The sequence below is a fragment of the Phymastichus coffea genome, unplaced genomic scaffold (genome assembly GCF_024137745.1).
Source record: "Phymastichus coffea isolate CEN01 unplaced genomic scaffold, Cenicafe_Pcof_1.1 PCOF00095, whole genome shotgun sequence".
NCBI lineage: Eukaryota > Metazoa > Arthropoda > Insecta > Hymenoptera > Eulophidae > Phymastichus > Phymastichus coffea.
Genome location: NW_026706906.1, coordinates 699790 through 718371, shown reverse-complemented (window position 1 = coordinate 718371; position 18582 = coordinate 699790). Strand labels below are relative to the sequence as shown.

The 18582-nt window shown below is 47.9% G+C and overlaps 1 protein-coding gene across 4 annotated transcripts in view; it reads left to right on the top strand.

The window, feature by feature from the left end:
* The window catches only part of LOC131669645 (uncharacterized), a 33819-nt gene that overhangs the window by 4305 nt on the left and 10932 nt on the right, over window positions 1-18582 (top strand). For 2 of the 4 annotated variants that reach the window (XM_058944681.1, XM_058944678.1), the window contains exons 1-5: window positions 2698-2814; window positions 7794-7850; window positions 11147-11546; window positions 12359-12629; window positions 12736-12964. In XM_058944681.1, the coding sequence (XP_058800664.1) occupies window positions 7841-7850; window positions 11147-11546; window positions 12359-12629; window positions 12736-12964 (910 nt within the window). In that variant the 5' untranslated portion in view covers window positions 2698-2814; window positions 7794-7840. Of the gene's footprint in view, window positions 1-1919; window positions 2202-2697; window positions 2815-7793; window positions 7851-11146; window positions 11547-12358; window positions 12630-12735; window positions 12965-18582 lie in introns of those variants that run through there. The other 2 variants (XM_058944679.1, XM_058944680.1) reach the window with 2 other exon arrangements.

Genomic DNA, 18582 nt, shown 5'->3' with positions numbered 1-18582 from the left:
TTTGCTGTTATCTCGCGCGATTGCGCAACTCCCGGGAATTCGCTTTTATTAGAGTTTTTTTTTTCTCGCACTCGAGCGACACGAGCGAACAAAAAAAAATAAATCAATTGGCTATGAAAATACAAAGCACGGAAAAATTGCCATACCACGGCAGCCGATCGAATATTTTCCGCTAATGCGATTGCCCGGAAAGGTGGCTTCGAAGCCCTTGCGAATCCGATAAATCGCTATTTGGGATCGTTCAATTTCAAGGGGAGGAGCCCCGTCGGAATGTTAATGCGAAGCAAATTGCTGCGTCATGAAAATCTTCGGGGTGCGATGAAAATTTAGACGGATAGTAGAATGTCGTTACCGATCGAACGATCGAAAGAGCCGACTGTTAGTCGCATGCATTTACTTCAACGCTTCGCAGATCGTAAGAGAGAACTTTAACAGTGCGCAACGTGCTATTTCGAGTCTCTGCCAACGAATTTCAACGATGTATCAAGCTAAGCACGGATTACTTGCGATCTTTTCAAGGGAATTCTTGCGAACAGCTCGCGTTATAATCATGAAAATTAACGTCAACGTTTCGTTATAGTAAAGTTAAAATTAATGCGTCAAATATCATATACAATGCGCCAATGAAACTTTTTGAAATTAAGGGAAAATATCTTTATTTCCACGAAATTACTGTAGAAGTTTTAAATAAATCATTGAAAAGTTTCGTTTTAATTCTTAGTAAAACTATTAATAAACAAAAGTTACAACGTATTGTTGTATTCTCTTTATTTTTTATCATACATAATTCACATTATTCAACCTGAATATTAAAGGCAAATCGAATAAAAAGTTACAGTAAACCAAATTCAATGAACGAACTGAAATTCTGATTGTAATTAAAATCTTTATGAAATTATTCCTTGATTCAAACTATACAGAGTTTCCATATATTTATATTTCTTCATTTTTAATGTTCACTTTAAAATCTTGAAAACTATTAGTAATAGGTAATAAATTACCAGCAAGTGAAACTTGATTTTTAGAAACCTAAAATTTGTTAAGTCATAGAAATTGTATCTTCTTATTTTCACTTTGAAGGTCGTATCCTAGGAAAAATCCAGTAATTACTTGTTGATTTTGCTAAAAAGAAGTCGTCATTCACGTCAAGATGTGGATGAAACATATTGAAGGTTTTTATTGAATCAACTTCAATCCACTCAACTTGATAAATTATTATCGTAAACTCAAGTAATTGTGATTTTTTTATGAAACTGCAGAATTGCATTTAAAGATCAGACTAAGTGCTGGTGAAAATCTTTAAAGTTTACAAGAGCCCACATAAAGTTAGAAATTGATAAACTTAAAAACAGCTCATAATGTTCTAAAAGTTCTGCAAAAGTTACAATCTGATCGAGAAATACGAGATATTTTGCATTTTTAAGTGCTCAAATGATCCGAAAAAATGGAAATTTTAACAACTGTTACGATACTCTAAGTTAATAGCCCCTAGAGAAAATGCCCAAATCTCAATCAAGCTCCATCATAGAAATCAAATCTAGTTTACGAGACACCTTCTCCCCTACAAAAAAAGACATAAGTCTTGCCTTGATTCCCCAATTATTTAATAATCACATCCAATAAAACAGCCGGCCTGATGTAAAGAAATAGTCTCTCTCTCTCTCTCTCGAGTCACAATCTCAATTAGAAGCCATCATCGTGGCCGAAAACAAAGGGAATGTCGGCGTGTACTTCCTTGGCCGCGCAGCGAGAGAAGAGAAAACAGAGACACGGAGAGTGCGTACGCAGCGCGACCCCTTCCCCTTTGAAAGCACGAGAGTACAGCATGCAGTTGGCGGGCCAAGAGCCGCGAGTAGTCGGAGAACGAGCAGCACAGTTGAAGAGAGAGAGAGAGAGAGAGGAAGAGGCTCGTTTAGTCGGTCTCTCGCTGCACGGAGAGAGAGAGCACGCGCTCCTCGCAATTTCGGCAGCCAAAAAGCCGCACATTTTTTTGCGGACGCGCGCGCGTGTCGAGAGAGCGTCTCGCTTCGCTTTTTCTGCGCGGCCCATCTCCTTTGATCGTCGTCGCGCTTCGTATCGCGGCCGTGCTCTCGGCTAGATGGCGGACAAAGCATCGGCTTCATGGCGAACGGAAAAGTAAGGACTGCGACGACCCGGCCGACTACGGGCGGCCGTTCATCGGACCGCGATTTTTAATTGCCGTGAGTATATGCGAATGACCTATCTGATAAAGCTTTCATATCTGCTCGTGCGTCGCGCCACGCTGGGTTGCGTAACGCGCTACGAAAATAAAACGCGTCCGGCACATTGTAATCTCCGCGGCGCAGTTTTCTAGCTCGTCGTCATTTTGCAAAGTGGCCGGTGTGGACGTTTCAACGTAAAGGCGTCTGCGATCAAAGGCGAAGCTCCGTCACGCGGACTCGGTTTAACTGACGAGAGCCAAAAGCTCGGATACCCCTGGCGTATACTTTTTGCCAAACGCAAGTAAGCTACGTCTCTCCGCGTGTGTCGCGCTAGCGTATCGGCATATACGTAAACAATATAAAGTCTCTCGAGGGCGCTGCAGCAGCAGCAGCCAGCAGCGCGTCTAAAAACGAAGCGGCTGCAAAGAGAGAGAGAGAGAGAGAGAGAGAGAGATGAACGAAGCGGGCACACGGAGATGAGAGTGTGGGTGGCTGCCGCTACTTTAGCCGCGCGCGCGGTCAGTCTTCGTCGAGTCGGTTCGGTGCGTGTGCGTTACGTGGGACAATCCGCCAAAGCCGAGCTTCTTCTCGTTCACGAGGAAACAATGAGCAATCTTTGAGATCTTACACGGTGAGTGTTTTCTCAACGATTTTCATGCCGAGTCGCCGGCGCAGATCGAGGCCAATACAATATAATCATGCGAAAGGCTATTTAGAACTTTATAATCGGCTCGAGGTCTCTCTCTCTCCATCTCTCTGGCATCGTCGTGGGGCTAAACTATCGTCTGCGTTTTTTCTTTTTTTATTAACACCGCATGATTGGCGTTATTTCGAGATCGACAGATTTTAGCGATGCCTTCAATGACGTTTTCCGCGCATTTTCACAATGTAAACACGACAATATACTTTGTGCTCTACGTGAACCGTGTATGCGTGTGTACGTGCGCGCGCGTGTGTTTATTAATAAAAATTTTTGATTTGTTCGGAAAATTGTTTGTCGAGTTTGTGTCTATAAATACATTTCAGAGCAACAAACTCATATTCTGAAAAACGATTGTTACTACTACGAAGAAATCATTGTTTATTAACACAAACTATACGATATTTATTGAAAAACGCCATCTGAAGAAACATTATTTTCAAAACTAACATATACACACACAGGTCTGGCTTGCTAGAATTCTCTGAACATCTCTCCCCTCTCTCACGCTTTCGCAAATAAACGTAGAGCCTCCCCAAAACAAATAATACACACGGGCTTACCTACTTCCAAAATGTATTCTTGAATCCCCCTCCCCCCGCAAACACCCGCATGGGCGAAAAAAAAATCTCTCACGCACACGGCATGAATATCACTTACCTAATCACGCCGTATGTAGGGGGCAATTTGCTCGTTAACGTTACATCACGCGCTTGCAATTTCCGTTCTCTCTCTCTCGCTCTCTGTCTCTCTTTCTGACTATAGGAAAAAACAAATAAACAAACACAGACGTTCGAGAGAGAGAGAGAGAGAGAGAGAGATTGTCTGTATGTGGAAGCGAGCGGTGGCCGGACGTGGCCAGTTTCGGCCTCTCTTTCTCTCTCATTCTTTCTGCGCGGCATCTGGCTAGCACGTGCATTACCCTGCTGCACACGTTTCGAGCACGCGACACATTTCTCTCTCTCTCCTCCCATTCTTATTTTTTTCGGCGTCCTTTCGCCTGTGTGCGTGTGTGACCTTAAACCGCGCTCCGTCCAGATTTACCAGAGGCAATTTCCAGAATGGTGGCCGCGCGCGTTTTTGTGCGGCTGCACGTGGCCGTAATTAGGCTGGTCTCGTGCGGTCCTCGCGGCTTTTCTGCGTGGCTCTTCGGCGCGCATCACCGAGACGCCCCTCGGACGTCGCACGGTCATCCTTTCGCGCTGTCGGATGTGGGTGTATCGATCGACAATGCGGAGCGAGCGAGATGACGTCCGTCCAACGAGCATCGATCGCCGAACGAACGGTCGATTATGCAGTTGACTCGCGCGCGACGCGCTGACACACCGCGGTCGCACTCTCATTGTCGAAGCTCGAATCGCCGCGGAAATTCGCGTGGTCCGAGCCGCGGTAGGCCGCAGGCATGCGCGCACCGGAGTCTTGCCGTTGTGGAGTATACGAACGCGAGGCTCACTTGCGCGGTCGGAATGATTGTAATGCAAAAACGGATGAGGGGTTACGCATCGCGAAGTCGAGAGTTTGCTGTTGCTGCTGCTGCTGCTGCTATTGCTGTTACGGCTGTGTCGGCGACGATCATCGCGCGTCTCGTGCGAGGGAGAGTTTAGGGATTCGGAGAGTGACAAACAGGAAATTAACGATAATGGAAGGTGTGACACAAATTTAACGACTGGCACTAAATGACGTGTGCGCGTGGGGTTACGCCGATGGAAATTTTGTCGTAGCCGTTCAGGATATTGTTGTTTTATGTATCACGCGCTGTCTGTGCATTTCCTGTCCTGTAAACCTTATCGTATCACGAGTTTATGCCAAAATTTGCCGCTGCTATGTTTGGTCGAGCTGTGTTTGCTCATGACCAATGAATGGCGACGGAATAATGTCGTGTGAATTTATTTTAGACTGTTTGCAGCCTCAGTCAATGCGCATGTACACTACTAAATTTTCTTTTCTTTGTGTATTACAAAATTAGTTCTTGCGGCAGTAATAATAAGCGTCTGCTCTCGATGATAATTGAAAGTCACAGTCACTGTATCAACAAACGCTAATTGTGTGCGGTGCATCGTTCGATTTAAAAATTATCAGCCGGCCGTAAATCAAGTGCGACAACAAACAGCAGCAGCATAAGCAGCAACAGCATCCATCCCTTATCGCGCCATAAATAGAGCGTCGATTGACGCTCGCAGAGCAAGAGACGCTACAGGAAAAAAATACAACAAGCGCGTAGGCGCAGCTGCGGCTGCAGCACAGCCGGAGACACGCGCCCGTGATTGCGCAGGTGGAGAGGCCCTTCGTCGCTTTCTAACTTTAGAATATGCGTTTTCTTCTTCTTCTCCCTTCTTTTTTAATAAAAAAAAGGCGGTGGGGTGAGTAAGAAATAAAAACGAAGACAGATAAAGTAGCGTAAAAGTTGCGATTGATAGGGGGAAAAAACGGACGAAAACGAAAAAAAAGAGAAATAAAAAAAAAAAAAAAAAAACAGAAAAACAGAAGATTGCGCAACGACGAAAATCTCAACGCCGTCGCCCTTCGCCAGAAAATCTTCGGAGCTCGCACCGTGCGCGCGCGAAGCTTGACAGCGGCAGCGGCGAAGGGTGGCTTAAAATAGACACAAGCCAAACGCGCGTGCAATCAACTCGCGCTCTCTCGCTTTCGACTTCTACTACTGCTACTATACGACTACTACTACTACTACTACTACTACGACTGCTGCTGCTGGTTGTTGCGCTTTATCTGTATTTCTCTCTCTTTTTTTTTTCCTTACTTTTCCAATGTTGGATGGCTACTCGAGTGTCTTTCCTCGACGGAGCATCCGACATTTTATTCCAGTGAATATCATTGTTCTCGCGACGAATAACACGTGGCGAAGGGTTTTCTTTATTTATAACAAGGAAATCTGAGCGGAGTTTACCTTCTAGTTTGCCTCGCTTTTTTATGGACGACGGAGGAAAATTGTGATCGTTAATCATGCAAATAACTGTGCTATGCGCGACGTGTACAATAGAAGAAACTAATTAACAGAGAAAAATCACTGCAATTTATGTGTATTCTGATTGTCCTAGTGATACCAAACGGATGTGGGTCAAAGTAGAAGTAGCAGGAGTGTTTTTTTTTCAATATGTGAAAGATTAGTAAATTGGATAAAGAATTGGAATTGACAATTGAAATTTGTCGACGTAACACTCGTAATATTGTGAAAGTGTATGTTGTGTTTGTGCGAGAGAGTCGTAGTATTTACTTGAGAGTGGATAAGTATTAGCTTAAGGAAAATCGAGTGGAAAACGTGGGCGCAAGGGCGAGAACTCAGCCCCCCAAAGTTAGAAAGCTATCGGGCCTGAAGCGGCACTCAGTGAAAGTCCCGAGGGAGATCCGGTTATGTGGCGACGTGGTATGTCTCTTGCCGTCAGCCTGCACCTTCTGTAATTGCCAGCGTACGATTAGACTAAGCTATTAGAGTGTATTTGTGACGGGAATAGAATAACTGTGTGCTGGCGTGTGTCTGCTATTCGTTTAATCGCCAATGCTACAAGCCCGCGCTAACAAATCCTACGAAATATCTCAATTGGGAAAGAACAAAAGCGCGTATTACGCTAATGTGGAAAGCTATGTGATTATGAGAAGCATGTCGTGTTGCTCTTTTAAAAGACGCGGCTTGACAACAATCATACGCGTCAACGTCTTCTATACAAGTATATTACGTTGAATTGCACATAAAGCAAGAAGTTGCGATCGCGCGCGGAGTTGAATTGTCGCGCAAATTTGCAATTCATCCTTGAACAGTCGCGGAGAAAGTGCAGGTGGGCACGCGGCACGAGAAACTATTGGCAATTCTATCCGCGTGCAATTGCGATACGACGGGGAAATATTTAATTCTCGGAGACCAGACAGACCCGTCGCTAGGCGCGCAATTCAACTAACCGCGAGAAGCTCGCGTTCGCTTTTAAAATGAACTCTCGCTCCGAACGCCCTTTTCCTTTTTTTCTTTTCACGAGCCGCACGGGCGCACTTGAACGGGGGTACGCGAAAAACTGCGACGTGTCAAGGTTTTGGTCTTTTATTCGTCCTTTTATTCGTTTCTCTTTTTTCTGCACGCGCGTGCGCGACTGCGAGTACGGGAATACCGAAAGCACTCGTGGATTAAAGTTTCACCGAGCGAGCGCGCGCGCGCGCGAGTTTAATTCCTCGAGGATACACGAGAAAAAATTAACGGCTCGTTAGATTCTTTTTCGCTCGGCTTTTTTTCGTTTCTTTCTTGCGCGCAAAACAAATACGCCTCTTTCCCTTTCCGGGTCGGAAAAAAAGAAGCGCCTCGCTGGATGGACATCACAATAGCGTACCGATGATAAAGATAGCCGTCGTGAGGGATTCATCGTGGGCCGGCAAAAATACGTGACGCGAATGATTGGATTCCTGCAGCCAGCTGCGGATCGAGCGCTGAATGGACGACTAGACACAATATACGCAAGCTTGAGCGAGCGCACAGCTGATCTATAAATACAGCCGGGGGGGAGGGGGTATTGCAGGACTATTTCCAGAACGGTGAATGAAGATCGCATACAGTTTCACCTGCTCCCCTCATGCTCTTTATCGTTTTTTTTTTCATCGACGCAAGTGCAGGTGCATGCAGCGCGTGGGCCTTTCAAGTTTGCCGCGTTGTTCGTTCTTTCGTCGATCAATATTTCTTTTCTCTTTTCACGCAAGAAATACCAAAAGACTTGATGCACAACTCGATATTCAATCGGCTCGCATTGGACTTTGATATTTTTCGTTCGATTTGGATGTTTCGCGGGTATTACTTTGTAAAAAGTCGCTCGGCGTACCGCGAAGAGCGAGTGCTTCCGATAAAGCATTGCGCAAAGAAGGAAGGTCATTGAAAATGATTGTTACAATAACAGCATTAATCATGAATGTTTCAGAAATAAAATCGGAGCTGGTCGAAGTGGGAAGCTCGAAATCTTCAAGGATGGCTGTCGGTAAGTCGAGCCTGCTTGTTCTGTTTGTTCCGCAGCGTAGTTACAGCACTCGGCGAGCATTAAAGCGAAAAGCCGTTAAGCGCGCTTGGCTAACGGATCCAAGCATTAACTGCAGCCAATGAAATAATTAAGTAATCCAATCAGAATTCCATCATCCAATTCTCGCGTTGGCGCACGCGCGCGCGTACGGGCGCAGCTGCAGCGAGCTCCCCATTAAGTTCGATAAACTCGCTCGGATATAATTGCCGCTGGCGGCGGCTGCGACCTCTCATCGATTCGTCTCGCTCGCGCTCGCTAATCACGGCGCCGCGCGTCATCGCGAGCCGCCGCTGAGCCGCCGCTGAGCCGCCGCTTGTTATTCCCGCGGCGAAACGCTAATTTGCCATTCGCCTCGACTGCGCGCCGCGGCACCTAATCGCCGCGGGGATTACTTTAAAATGCCCGATACGCGGCACTCGCTTCCTCGTCCGACGCGCCTCGCAATCGCAATCGGCTCTCGCTCTCTGCGCGCCTCTTCTCCTCCTTCTGCGCTTCCTCGCAGCCCCGTGGTGCCCGAGCGAACACCTATCGATTCGCGTATTTTTCTCCTCGGAGCTCGACACTCGTTGTCGTCCGAGGGATTCAGGCGCGCGAGCTTCAATTCACGAGAGCTCGACGAAAGTGTTGTCTTGTTTTTCCTAAAAATACTCGTCGATGAATCGATAAGATCCCTCGTAGTGGCTCTCGGGATTTACAACGTACGTGTCTCGCTCTGAGAATTTAATTGGACCTAACATATTTACGATGTCCCATTGCTTTTTTTTCTTTCTCTTTCGAAAATAAACACGAAAAAGCTTTATCTAATAACATCATTCTTACGTCGCGTGTTGCGCGCAAAACAGCAACTCATCATAAATCAAGTTTTGTAATCCATGCAAGCGAGCTGCGTCGGAGGAAATGGAATTTTCGAAATGGACTTTACACATCTCGGCTCGATAGAATGTTAAATTTTACGCTATCGCTGTGCTCGAAAGCGCCATTTGAGATTGAATTTGGCACTGATTCAAAGAACTCACAGAACGAAATTTTATTAGAAAATTCTTGACATTGAAACGCCATTCGCTCTTTAAAAAAAGAAAAGAAAAAGTACCCAATGCTCCAAATTGGAAAAAGAGTCTATCTGCGAGAAAGCACCATCGTTATTATCGCAATAAACTGGAAGGAATCCACAAAGACGGCTTCCTCGAGCAGTTTATTAAAGCCCCTCCCTCCGGGCGTGAAAGCAAATTTTGCTGTCGCGCTGCTTCTTTGATGTCTGTCGCATTGTGAAAAGAATGAGAAACGAGGCTGCTTCGCGCGCATTATATGCGAGTCCTGTTGGTAATCAGATCTTTCGGGGCATTCCTTTGATCAAGCCTTCTCCTCTCTTGGCCATGGGGCATTTTCGTGCCCGACTTTGATGTTGCAACGAAGGCAAGATTCTGCAAGCATCGATTGATTTTCTACGCGCGATTACGCGCATGGGTAATTTTTGGTTTTTTCAAGTGTCAAGCAGCTCGGAAAATTCCTCGGGGAAATCCTCCAAGAGAGAGACTTTGCTCTGCACGATCTCGCGCACGGGCACTTTCGATGGAAAGCTCATGCGTATAATATTAATTCGAAGCATTACACCGCAACTGAAATTACGCGGCAGCAATGAGCTCGAGGCAGATCGCCGGATTTCGATCTGCCAGGTTCTCTATGACGTTACGTCGTACGTTGCGCGGCATGCGAAGCCTCGTCGGCTAAACTAACATCAATTTCATCAAAGTTCATCCGCTCTCTGACCAACTTCGCGAATCCGATAAGCTAACTATTAACTATTTCGCGGCAGCTGTTAACGAAATTGCCCGATAAAAAGTTTCTTGTGGCCGTTGTTTAATCGGTTTGACTGCGCAATCGCTCGTAAGCTAATAATAAACCTCGAGCCCTGACGCCTATAGATCCTAGAGAGAGAGAGAGAGAGAAAACGACGCGAAGAAAAAGAGTGGCTTCCTTAATTCAAAGCAGAGTCGACGACGCGCTTCCGGCGCATCTTTTGCTCGTCTGTTTTTCAGCATTGCATTTGTCGGCACATAATCTCTTCCAGCGAGAGAGAGAGAGAGAGAGAGAGAGAGGACGCTCGTTTAATATACAATGATATGACGTCCGGTCCCTTACTCGCTCTCCCTTTTCGCATTAGAAACTGTCGACAACAGTGCTCCGCCGTTCGCTTACTCCAATTGCAATTTTGCCCTTATAGACCAAGTTTAATGCTGCGCGTGAAATTGGGTCGGCTACGGGGAAATTATGCGCGCGAACTTCGCCGCTGGCTGTAGAGTTTACAAACAAGTTTGTTTGCCGAACGGGCCGCGCCGCCGACCACGCGACGCGGATTTTTTTCTTTGTCTTTTCCTCGAACTCACGCCATAGCGCTCGCCCGTCCTGGAATCCCGTCAAGGGCTCATCCGAGATTTTTCAGGCTGCGCACGCTGCCCCGACAGGCTCAAATTTCACCGACGCGAAGAGCTGGCCTTGGTCCTTGCAGTGCCAGCGTTCGAGCATCGACGTCGCGTCCGTCTTTGGCCGCGGAACGCCGAGATAAATGAATCTTTGCCTATGCCCGACAACGACTCTTCAAAGGCTACATTGTTTTTCTTTTTAGATACCTCACTGATCGAATTATCAAGCTCAATTGACGAATAAAAACTCGTCGACTTCCCCTCTCTCGGTAACAAGCATACCGAGGAGAAAAGAGCAACGAGAGTGTATGGAGAGCTCAGCGGCAGACTTACACGTATAACGCGAAGCAAAACCTTTTCAATTTATAACAATTGACCCTAATCGCGTTCGCGTTTTGCCGCGTAACCAAAATATAAAGAACTGTATCACTTCAAAGGATATTGAAGCCGACGAATGGCGTGCAACTAGCGAATTCTCATACACTTTCCATTCGTACATCGGCTCAGCTCCGGATGTCCTATTTTTCTCGACACCATTTTTATTTATTGAGAAAACCAACGACGAGTATTTCCGTCTTCATTCTGTTTATAACGTTGCACTGAAATTCCATTAACAAGGGATATCCGTTGCGTTGGCTGCAGCCGCAACGTTCATTTAAAACTGATCGAAGCCTGAATCAATGATTCCATTTCGAAACTCGCAAATTCAGTGGAGCTCTCGATGGCAAGCGAGCTACGGCATTCCACACCGCGTCCCTGACAAATGCTCGGAATCACCGTAACTCGAACGCGCGTCGCAGGCTTTGACCGACGAAATGTCTCTCGATGTGCCAACAGACAATCCCTCCTACTTCTCGCTGCAACAGCAGCAGCAGCAGCAAGGTACATCTTCGTCAACCTACAGCAACGGCAGCGGTGGCAGCTGCAACGTAGCGACAGCGCGCTTCAGCGGTTTCTTTCGTCGTAGCAAGCCCTTGAGCAAAGCGCGCACGGCGCCCGTATTAACGGCATGCAGTCAGCCGAGGGTACCGTCAATGCCAGCGCCAACTGCGGGCACGGCGTCGACGACGACGACGACGACGACGACGACGACGACGACGACGAACCAGAGAAGAAGTTTGAGGAATTTATTCAGGTCGGCGAGCACCAACTCCGAATGCGAGAGAACTCTCGAATTCCTTAACGGTGGGCCAAGGCCATCCGACATTGCACCGCCCTCGTATTACCTCAATAACAGGTGAGTACGCCTATAGTCGATTATTATGTTTAGTCTCTGCGTGCGCCGATCTATGATAACAGCGTTGCACAGGATTAAGCGTAATTGCAAGTCGCTGCCGGGTGTTTAGTCGCCTGTCGGGCTGGGATGCTACGGTCATTCTTACGGGGCTGTGAACACCTGTGCAAATTCGATTATACATGCTCGCGTGCTCGCACAGGTAATTTACAGATAGACGCGCTGGCACGTGCTTACGCAAACGTGCCGACGATCTTTCATTCTTCTACAAAGAGCACACTCTAATCAAATATTCAACGGAGCTGATTGCTTCTCAAAAATTTACAGCTCTGATGAAGAATGAACTTCGGCCGTCGCGACACGATCGCTGTTATGCAAATTTCCCCCGCGCAACACGAAGTGCCTTTAACTAGGTCAAACGCGAGGCGTGAAAGAAGAAAAAAAAAAAAAAAAATTGATCTTGCACATATCGCGCGTCACGCGAAAAACTGATGGCATTTCGAAGGGGCTTAAGAAAGCCGCTTTCAATGAAAAGCAAAATAAGAGAAAGGAAAACTACGATTGCACGGGCATCGAGCTCGATCGATAAAAATGTGCTCTGCGGAGATCTGCCTATGCACGGAAACTTTTACGCGAGTATATTCCCTTTCGATATATATTGGCAAGGGGAATTTTTCTCTCGTAAATAACGGTATTAAAAAGTTATCTTTACTTCGACGACTGTCAAACGTACGATTTACGATCGCGGATGAACGCACGAGCGACTCGATCCACAATGAGAAACAGCTTTATTCGAAATATTGATGGTTGATCAGATCGTGGATCGAAGGTTGCGGCAGATCCCGAAGGCGCCAGACTCTCAAGTCGAGCAGCGAGCTTCTGAACATGGACATGATCTTCTGCGGTCTGCCGAGCGACACCGCGAGCGCGAGCACCTCGCTGACGTCGTCTCGGCGGACCGAGGACAACGACTACTATCGCTTCGAGCGCGACTCCGATTGCGGCAGCGAAGCTACCACTGTGCCCATCGACGAGCTTGACGATGAGCGTTCGTACTATAATCTCACTTCGACGCTGCCGCACACGGTGAGAACGATCGATTTTCTTCCAGTTTGCCGACCGAAAATAAAACGAACTTTATTCCGCGCTACTCGAACGAGCATCGCGAAAATGTAAGCTTTGACTAATGCAGGGAAGAGCGTCGTGCTCGAGCATGGGCAGGCACCGCACCAGCTCGCAGCCAAGAGTCCGCCGTCACTCGGTCGGCACGTTCTTCGACCAGGAGAGGTGCGCGGCGCTTCTCAGCTTCAAGCAACAACAACAGCAACAACAACAGCAACAGCAAGAACAAGACCTGATCGTCGAGCCTCGAGCCGACGAGAACGATGGTCCGAAACTCGGCAAAACCAGCCGACGAGTCGGTGAGTAATGGCCGTCGTACCGGGTGGAGCGCCTTTGCGCGCGCCGTTAACACATTCCGCGGGCTCGCTCGGAATTGATTAAAGACGCGAGGGAGATGCGAATCGCGAATGAATATTTATCGTCCGCGACCGAGCGGAAACTGTCACTTTGGTCGTTCGAGAAATTCTCCTCGAAATCGCGACAATTGCGTACACGGCAATTGTGTAATAGCCGCGGCGCGCCAAAGCTTTAAATTGGCATGACCAGCGACATCTCTCGAGCTCGTAAGCTTTCTCTCTCTCTCTCTCTCTCTCTTTCTTCGTACTTGTCCGGAAATCCGTCGTTTCGCGCTCGTGAGGCGAAGTGCCAATTATATTTAGAAAGCGCGCGAGGCATCGACAGGGGCGCCGGCGTTCGGCAGCCCTTGTCCGATTTATCGGCGAGGGCGTCGCGCGGTCGTCAACCCCTATCGAACGGCGCGCGAGCCGCAATCAAATCCGAAAATACACAAGCTGCGCTGGAATCCGCGCTAAATATACGCGCAGGCTGCCCTTTTATTATTTCTATACGCCCACGCGCGACAGCGCGTCTAGCTTTTTCGCTGGCTATTTATAAGTGTCGTCGCCGCGAAAACTCAGATTAATAACGCGCTTGTGTACGCGTGCCACTTTGGACTGCTCTCTCTCTCTCTCTCTCTCTCTCTCTCTCTCTCTCTCTCTCTCTCTCTCTCTCTCTCTCTCTCTCTCTCTCTCTCTCTCTCTCTCTCTCTCTCTCAAATAAGTAGTCCTGCTGCTGCTAAATCAACAATTTCGTCCGTTGCTGGCGTTCAATTCAAGAAAAATGCCCGGTGACTTATTCCAAAATCCGAAGGAGGCGTAGATCGACAATCTATTTTTAATACGTATCTACCAGCTTCTGTAGGTATTGTTTCGATGATACAATGACACGCGCCTGGTCCCTGTATATGCAAACTCTACGCGTGCCGCCTGATGAAATTCCATTGTTATAGAATGTACCGGATCCGGGCGTTTCAATCGTATCATTCGTATCATTCGTAATCCCTTTATTAGCATTTTTCATGCGTAGGCGCGAATTCTGTTTCGAACGTTGATTCGATCGATCGCGATGCAAATGAAACGAACATTGTTTTTGCGCGACAAAAAAAATCTGGCTCGCGAGAAAAATGAACGTCGTAACTAACACACTCTCGTACGAAAGGACCATCATCGACTGGATCATTCCGAATAAATGGCAATGCGCAATTAGGCAAGTGCATACGCATAGCATCTAACCCCCTGATTCCCATTTGGCAGTTGTATAGCCACACGCGCGCAAAGTGCCAAATCAGCATAAATTCACGCTTAATTCTCGTCTACGATATAATGCGCGCGCGTGGCGCGCTCGTAAATCACATTGCCAGAGCGTACGAACGCGCGCGGTCGTATCACGCGATCGCGTCTTTTTGCGATGGTTTTAGCGCGCGCGGTACTTTAATTAACTATGGCGACGTGCCGTCGGAGCTGCCTTTCCATCGTATAGCTTTTTGGCTGATTTGCCCTGCGCGATGACGGGGAATCGAGGTCAAATATTTATACCGTTTGATGCTCTTGCGCGCAGCTCGGCTCAAGTTCAATTAGCCGAGTGCGGTGCCTGTCGATGACTTTGGCGCGCCGCGATTTTCAGATAGTCAATCCTGCGAATCGGCACTAATTGGATTTAGCGAAAGGTAATTCAAAGTGGAAATTCGCCGAAGCTCTCCCTGCGGCAATCACCCGTGCATTGGCTTGACTCGTATACTAAAATGCCGATGACGTCTTTTTTGATTGCGACAATCGCACGCGGTACTGCGCGTCCAGTCTATTTCTATAGCGGTCAATCCTTTTACAAAATAAAATCGTTTCACGATCGATAAAGCTACTTATTGCCGCAGTCGTTTGATAATTTTCCGATAATATTGCGTTCGCTGTCGAACATAAACACGACCACACTCATTGTGTAACTCGAATTAGTGGACTGAACAGCGAATTTTTTCCTTTTTTTTCGAAATGATCGTCGCGAAAAAATCTGGAGCCATCGTTAAAAAGATCCGGAGTACACTTTCGCAAGCCAGTCAATCGAAACGAAAACCTTGCCGAGATAAGTTAATCGAATAAGCTCGGAGCGCAAGAGAGAAAGAGATTCAGCGCCGAGGCTACGCGCGTACGATTGAGCGCGCGAGAATGGGATAGGCGGAAAAAATTAGGCAGAGCGCTGCTCGGGCGCGCGCGCAGCCGATAGCGCACGATCGGCTTGCACAGTGGCGGAGAGAAACGGTCCATCGGCGCTTCCTGGCGCGCTGTAGCTGCCGTGATTTTCTTCTCTCCCCCGTCGCCCGACGTCCCCGATAAGCTTATCTTTACGCGCGGGCGCTCGGAGCGGGCATATCTCGACTTATCGGAGCGTTCGGCTGCTTCCTGTGTCGATCGATTCGCGCGCGCGCCACGGCGTGTATCGATCGCGGCCAGCGCAAGCCTCCGGCCGCCGAGAGGTCGCGTAAGTCGAGGCACGATCCGAGCCCTCGAGCGAATGCAGACGCTCTTCTGCTTTCTTCTTCCTCCCTCGACCGAGCTGACGCGCGCCCGTTCGTCGACCCGCTCGGCGCGAGATTCGGTTTTATCTGCGCGCGTACGCGCACAGTAGTCCTCTTTATCATCGGCGTTTCCATTCTTCGCGGCGATGAGTACGAGGCCCTGTGTGCGCGCCGCGCGCGTCAAGCCTAATCTCGCGGAGCGGACTATCGACGATTATAAACATACGCCTGTGGGTCCGCCGTGTCGAGTCTCGGCTACGCGCTGCTCTCGCCGCGGGCGCCGATTCGTTCGCAAGCTCGTTTCCCGCGAACCGACCGCGGCTTCGACGAGTCCCCGAGCTTTCGCGCGCGCTCGAATGGCGGACTCGACAACGACGATCGTATGGGCGATGCGCGGCAAAAGCGAGGCACCGACACGTATCGAGCTGTTAATTACGGGCTCCCGTCGCGGCCCGAAAATAGCGAAGTGCCGATAAATCGCGCGAGCGATCGGCCGACTTATCGCTCGCCCGCGAGCGGCCCAACGACTATCTCCGAAAATAATCTGCCGGCGACGCGCGCCAGTTCCGAGTAAAAGCGTTATCTTACGACTCGACTCCCTTTCTACGACGTCTTCTCCCTCTTCTCTGGCTTTTACGCGCGAACGGAGCGCGAGTTTATACAGAAAGATGCTTTTAAAGCATAGCACTCGAGGATGAGCGGTGGCCTGCTGCTACCGCTGCCGCGTGATGATGAGTTGTGCGTCTGCGATGCGCCAAGCTTCTTTTCCTCGTTTTTTGCAGACCGCTCGGCGTAACTTCAACATCTTTGTTTCCCAGTGGATGCGCTTTATTAACGCTTTCATGGGGCTCCGTATATTTCGTTGTGTATTTTCGTTTTAGCACATTTTCCTTTGTCCCCATAAATATATTAACCACTTTAAAGGATTTTTGGCTACTGTCAAAAAATACATTCCGTCGAATGTTTTTCCACCGGCACGTAAGATGCTAAAGTTACATCATTTACAAAATGAACATCAACGCAGTAGTTTGCTTCCTTTATTTTTTTCTTTGAACTATGTATAGCTTGGAAACCAGTCTCAATTACCACTTACAAAAGTAAATGCTACGAGAAAAAAATATTCCAGACCCCGCAAAAAATTTACATTTGACTGAAAAAAAAGAGTTAATTGCCTCCGAAGCTTGTTTTCGAATGAAAAATCGCATCTGTCTCGTACGCATTTTTCAACAACCTTTCAGAGTAAAGTACACCAAAAAAAAAGAAGAGACTTCCAAAACAAAAGAAAATAAAAACAAAAAAAGCCAACTAACAAGGAACCAAAGTCAGCGCTGATGAAAAATATCCACGCATCAGTGCGACGTAAGAAAAAAGACGTTTTTTTCTGGCCGGTAGTGATAAAAATAGCGTGCGTAAGAAGCGCATGCATGGTGTATAAAAGCGTACATACACCAAGCCCTAAAAACCAAACACATTATCATTCCGTCCTCTGCGCACTGCGGTGGCGTCGTCGTCTCGTCTCTCCACGAAACGAAAGAAAAAAAAGGCAGAGAGACGACAAACATCATCGTCGCCGTAGTCCCCTCGAAGGCTCTGTAGCACTGTACGCATGCGCCGGTTTGAAAGTTGCATGGCAGTCGGCGTCGAACCCGCGCCAAGTGTGCACGCGTATGATTCACATCGCGGACGGACGGACGGAATATTATGTAGGGTTCAAAAATAATAAATCAATTGATAAATTAAAAAAAAACAAAAAAAACGCGCGTCGTGCACTCGCGCACGCGCGTCCGTGTTATGGACTGTGAATTGAAGGTGCAACATTGGCAAGCCGACGAATCATGAGGATCAGAGAGGAGAATCATTATGCCAAGAAAAGCATCGCATATTTCGGTGAATATACACGTAGATTTGGTAGGATTTTGACGAGGTGATGCATGCCGAGCGCGTCGATTCTTACCGGGAACCGAGTGATTCAACGTCGTTTTCTCTTCGCGAGGTTTTTTATATGCTAATCCCACGCAAGCAGAGCATTTTTTTCCTTCGAGCCATGATTCATTTTTCTCGCGATCTCATTGTTTGCAAGGCCAACAAACCCATTGACATAATTTGTGAGTAACCGCGGCTCGCGATTTTATAACCGTGCCACCGCTGCTGGCGGTTTTCTGCAATATTGCCGAAACTCGTCGAGATAACAAGTCGAGCACTAGAGGAACGTTGACGTACAGCGTAACGTTCACATTAGAGTTTTAGAAGTTAGCGAGTGGTGCGAGTTTGTATTCGCGGCAATTTGTCCGACGTCACAGCGAAATACACTAGGATATTTAAAGCTGAAAGTCCAATTTTTACGTCGCTGAGAAATGACTTTCTTCGCGCTCGATGAATCACCGAGCTTACGGTTCAACAGTTTTTCGCGACGCTGACAAAAAATTGGAATTTGATCTCCGACAAGGACAAAAAACAAAGTGGCGAATCGTAAATATGACAAACTCCTTTGCGAAAAAAATGCTCTCTCGTTAAAAATAGAACGTAATCCACTCATCTTTCACGAGAGCGCACTCGACGTTTTCTCGTCTTTTTTCCGTCCTTTCTTTTTCGCGCAGAGTGCAGATCTGCTGTCATCTCGAAACATAACGCTTTAAATGGTTGCACGAGAAGAACAAAGAGCCCAAGCATCCCCGTCGAAGAGGATCTAATCGGCAATTGAACGAGAGGAAGAGAGATGCGCGCGTTCCTCTTCATCTCGATCCGACAGCGCGCATCGCAGTGGCAGTGGCGGTGCACGCGCAGCGCTCGCGACTAATTGCCGAGCGTCACCTAATTCGCAAAGGCACGCGCGCTCGAGAGAGAGAGAGAGAGAGAGAGAGAGAGAGAGAGAGAGAGAGACAATGGCACTCGACCGCTCTCTCGCTCGCTCTGTGCGTAACGGAGTTTTTATATGGCTCGAGCGCGCCGCGGATCACCCGTCAGTCGTTGCCGCGATATTCGCGACGATTGGCCGGGACGACGGCGCAGTGGTGCCCGTGTCGGTCTCCTCGCCGCTCTCGTCTGGGAGAAAGGAGCCATGCGTTTTCG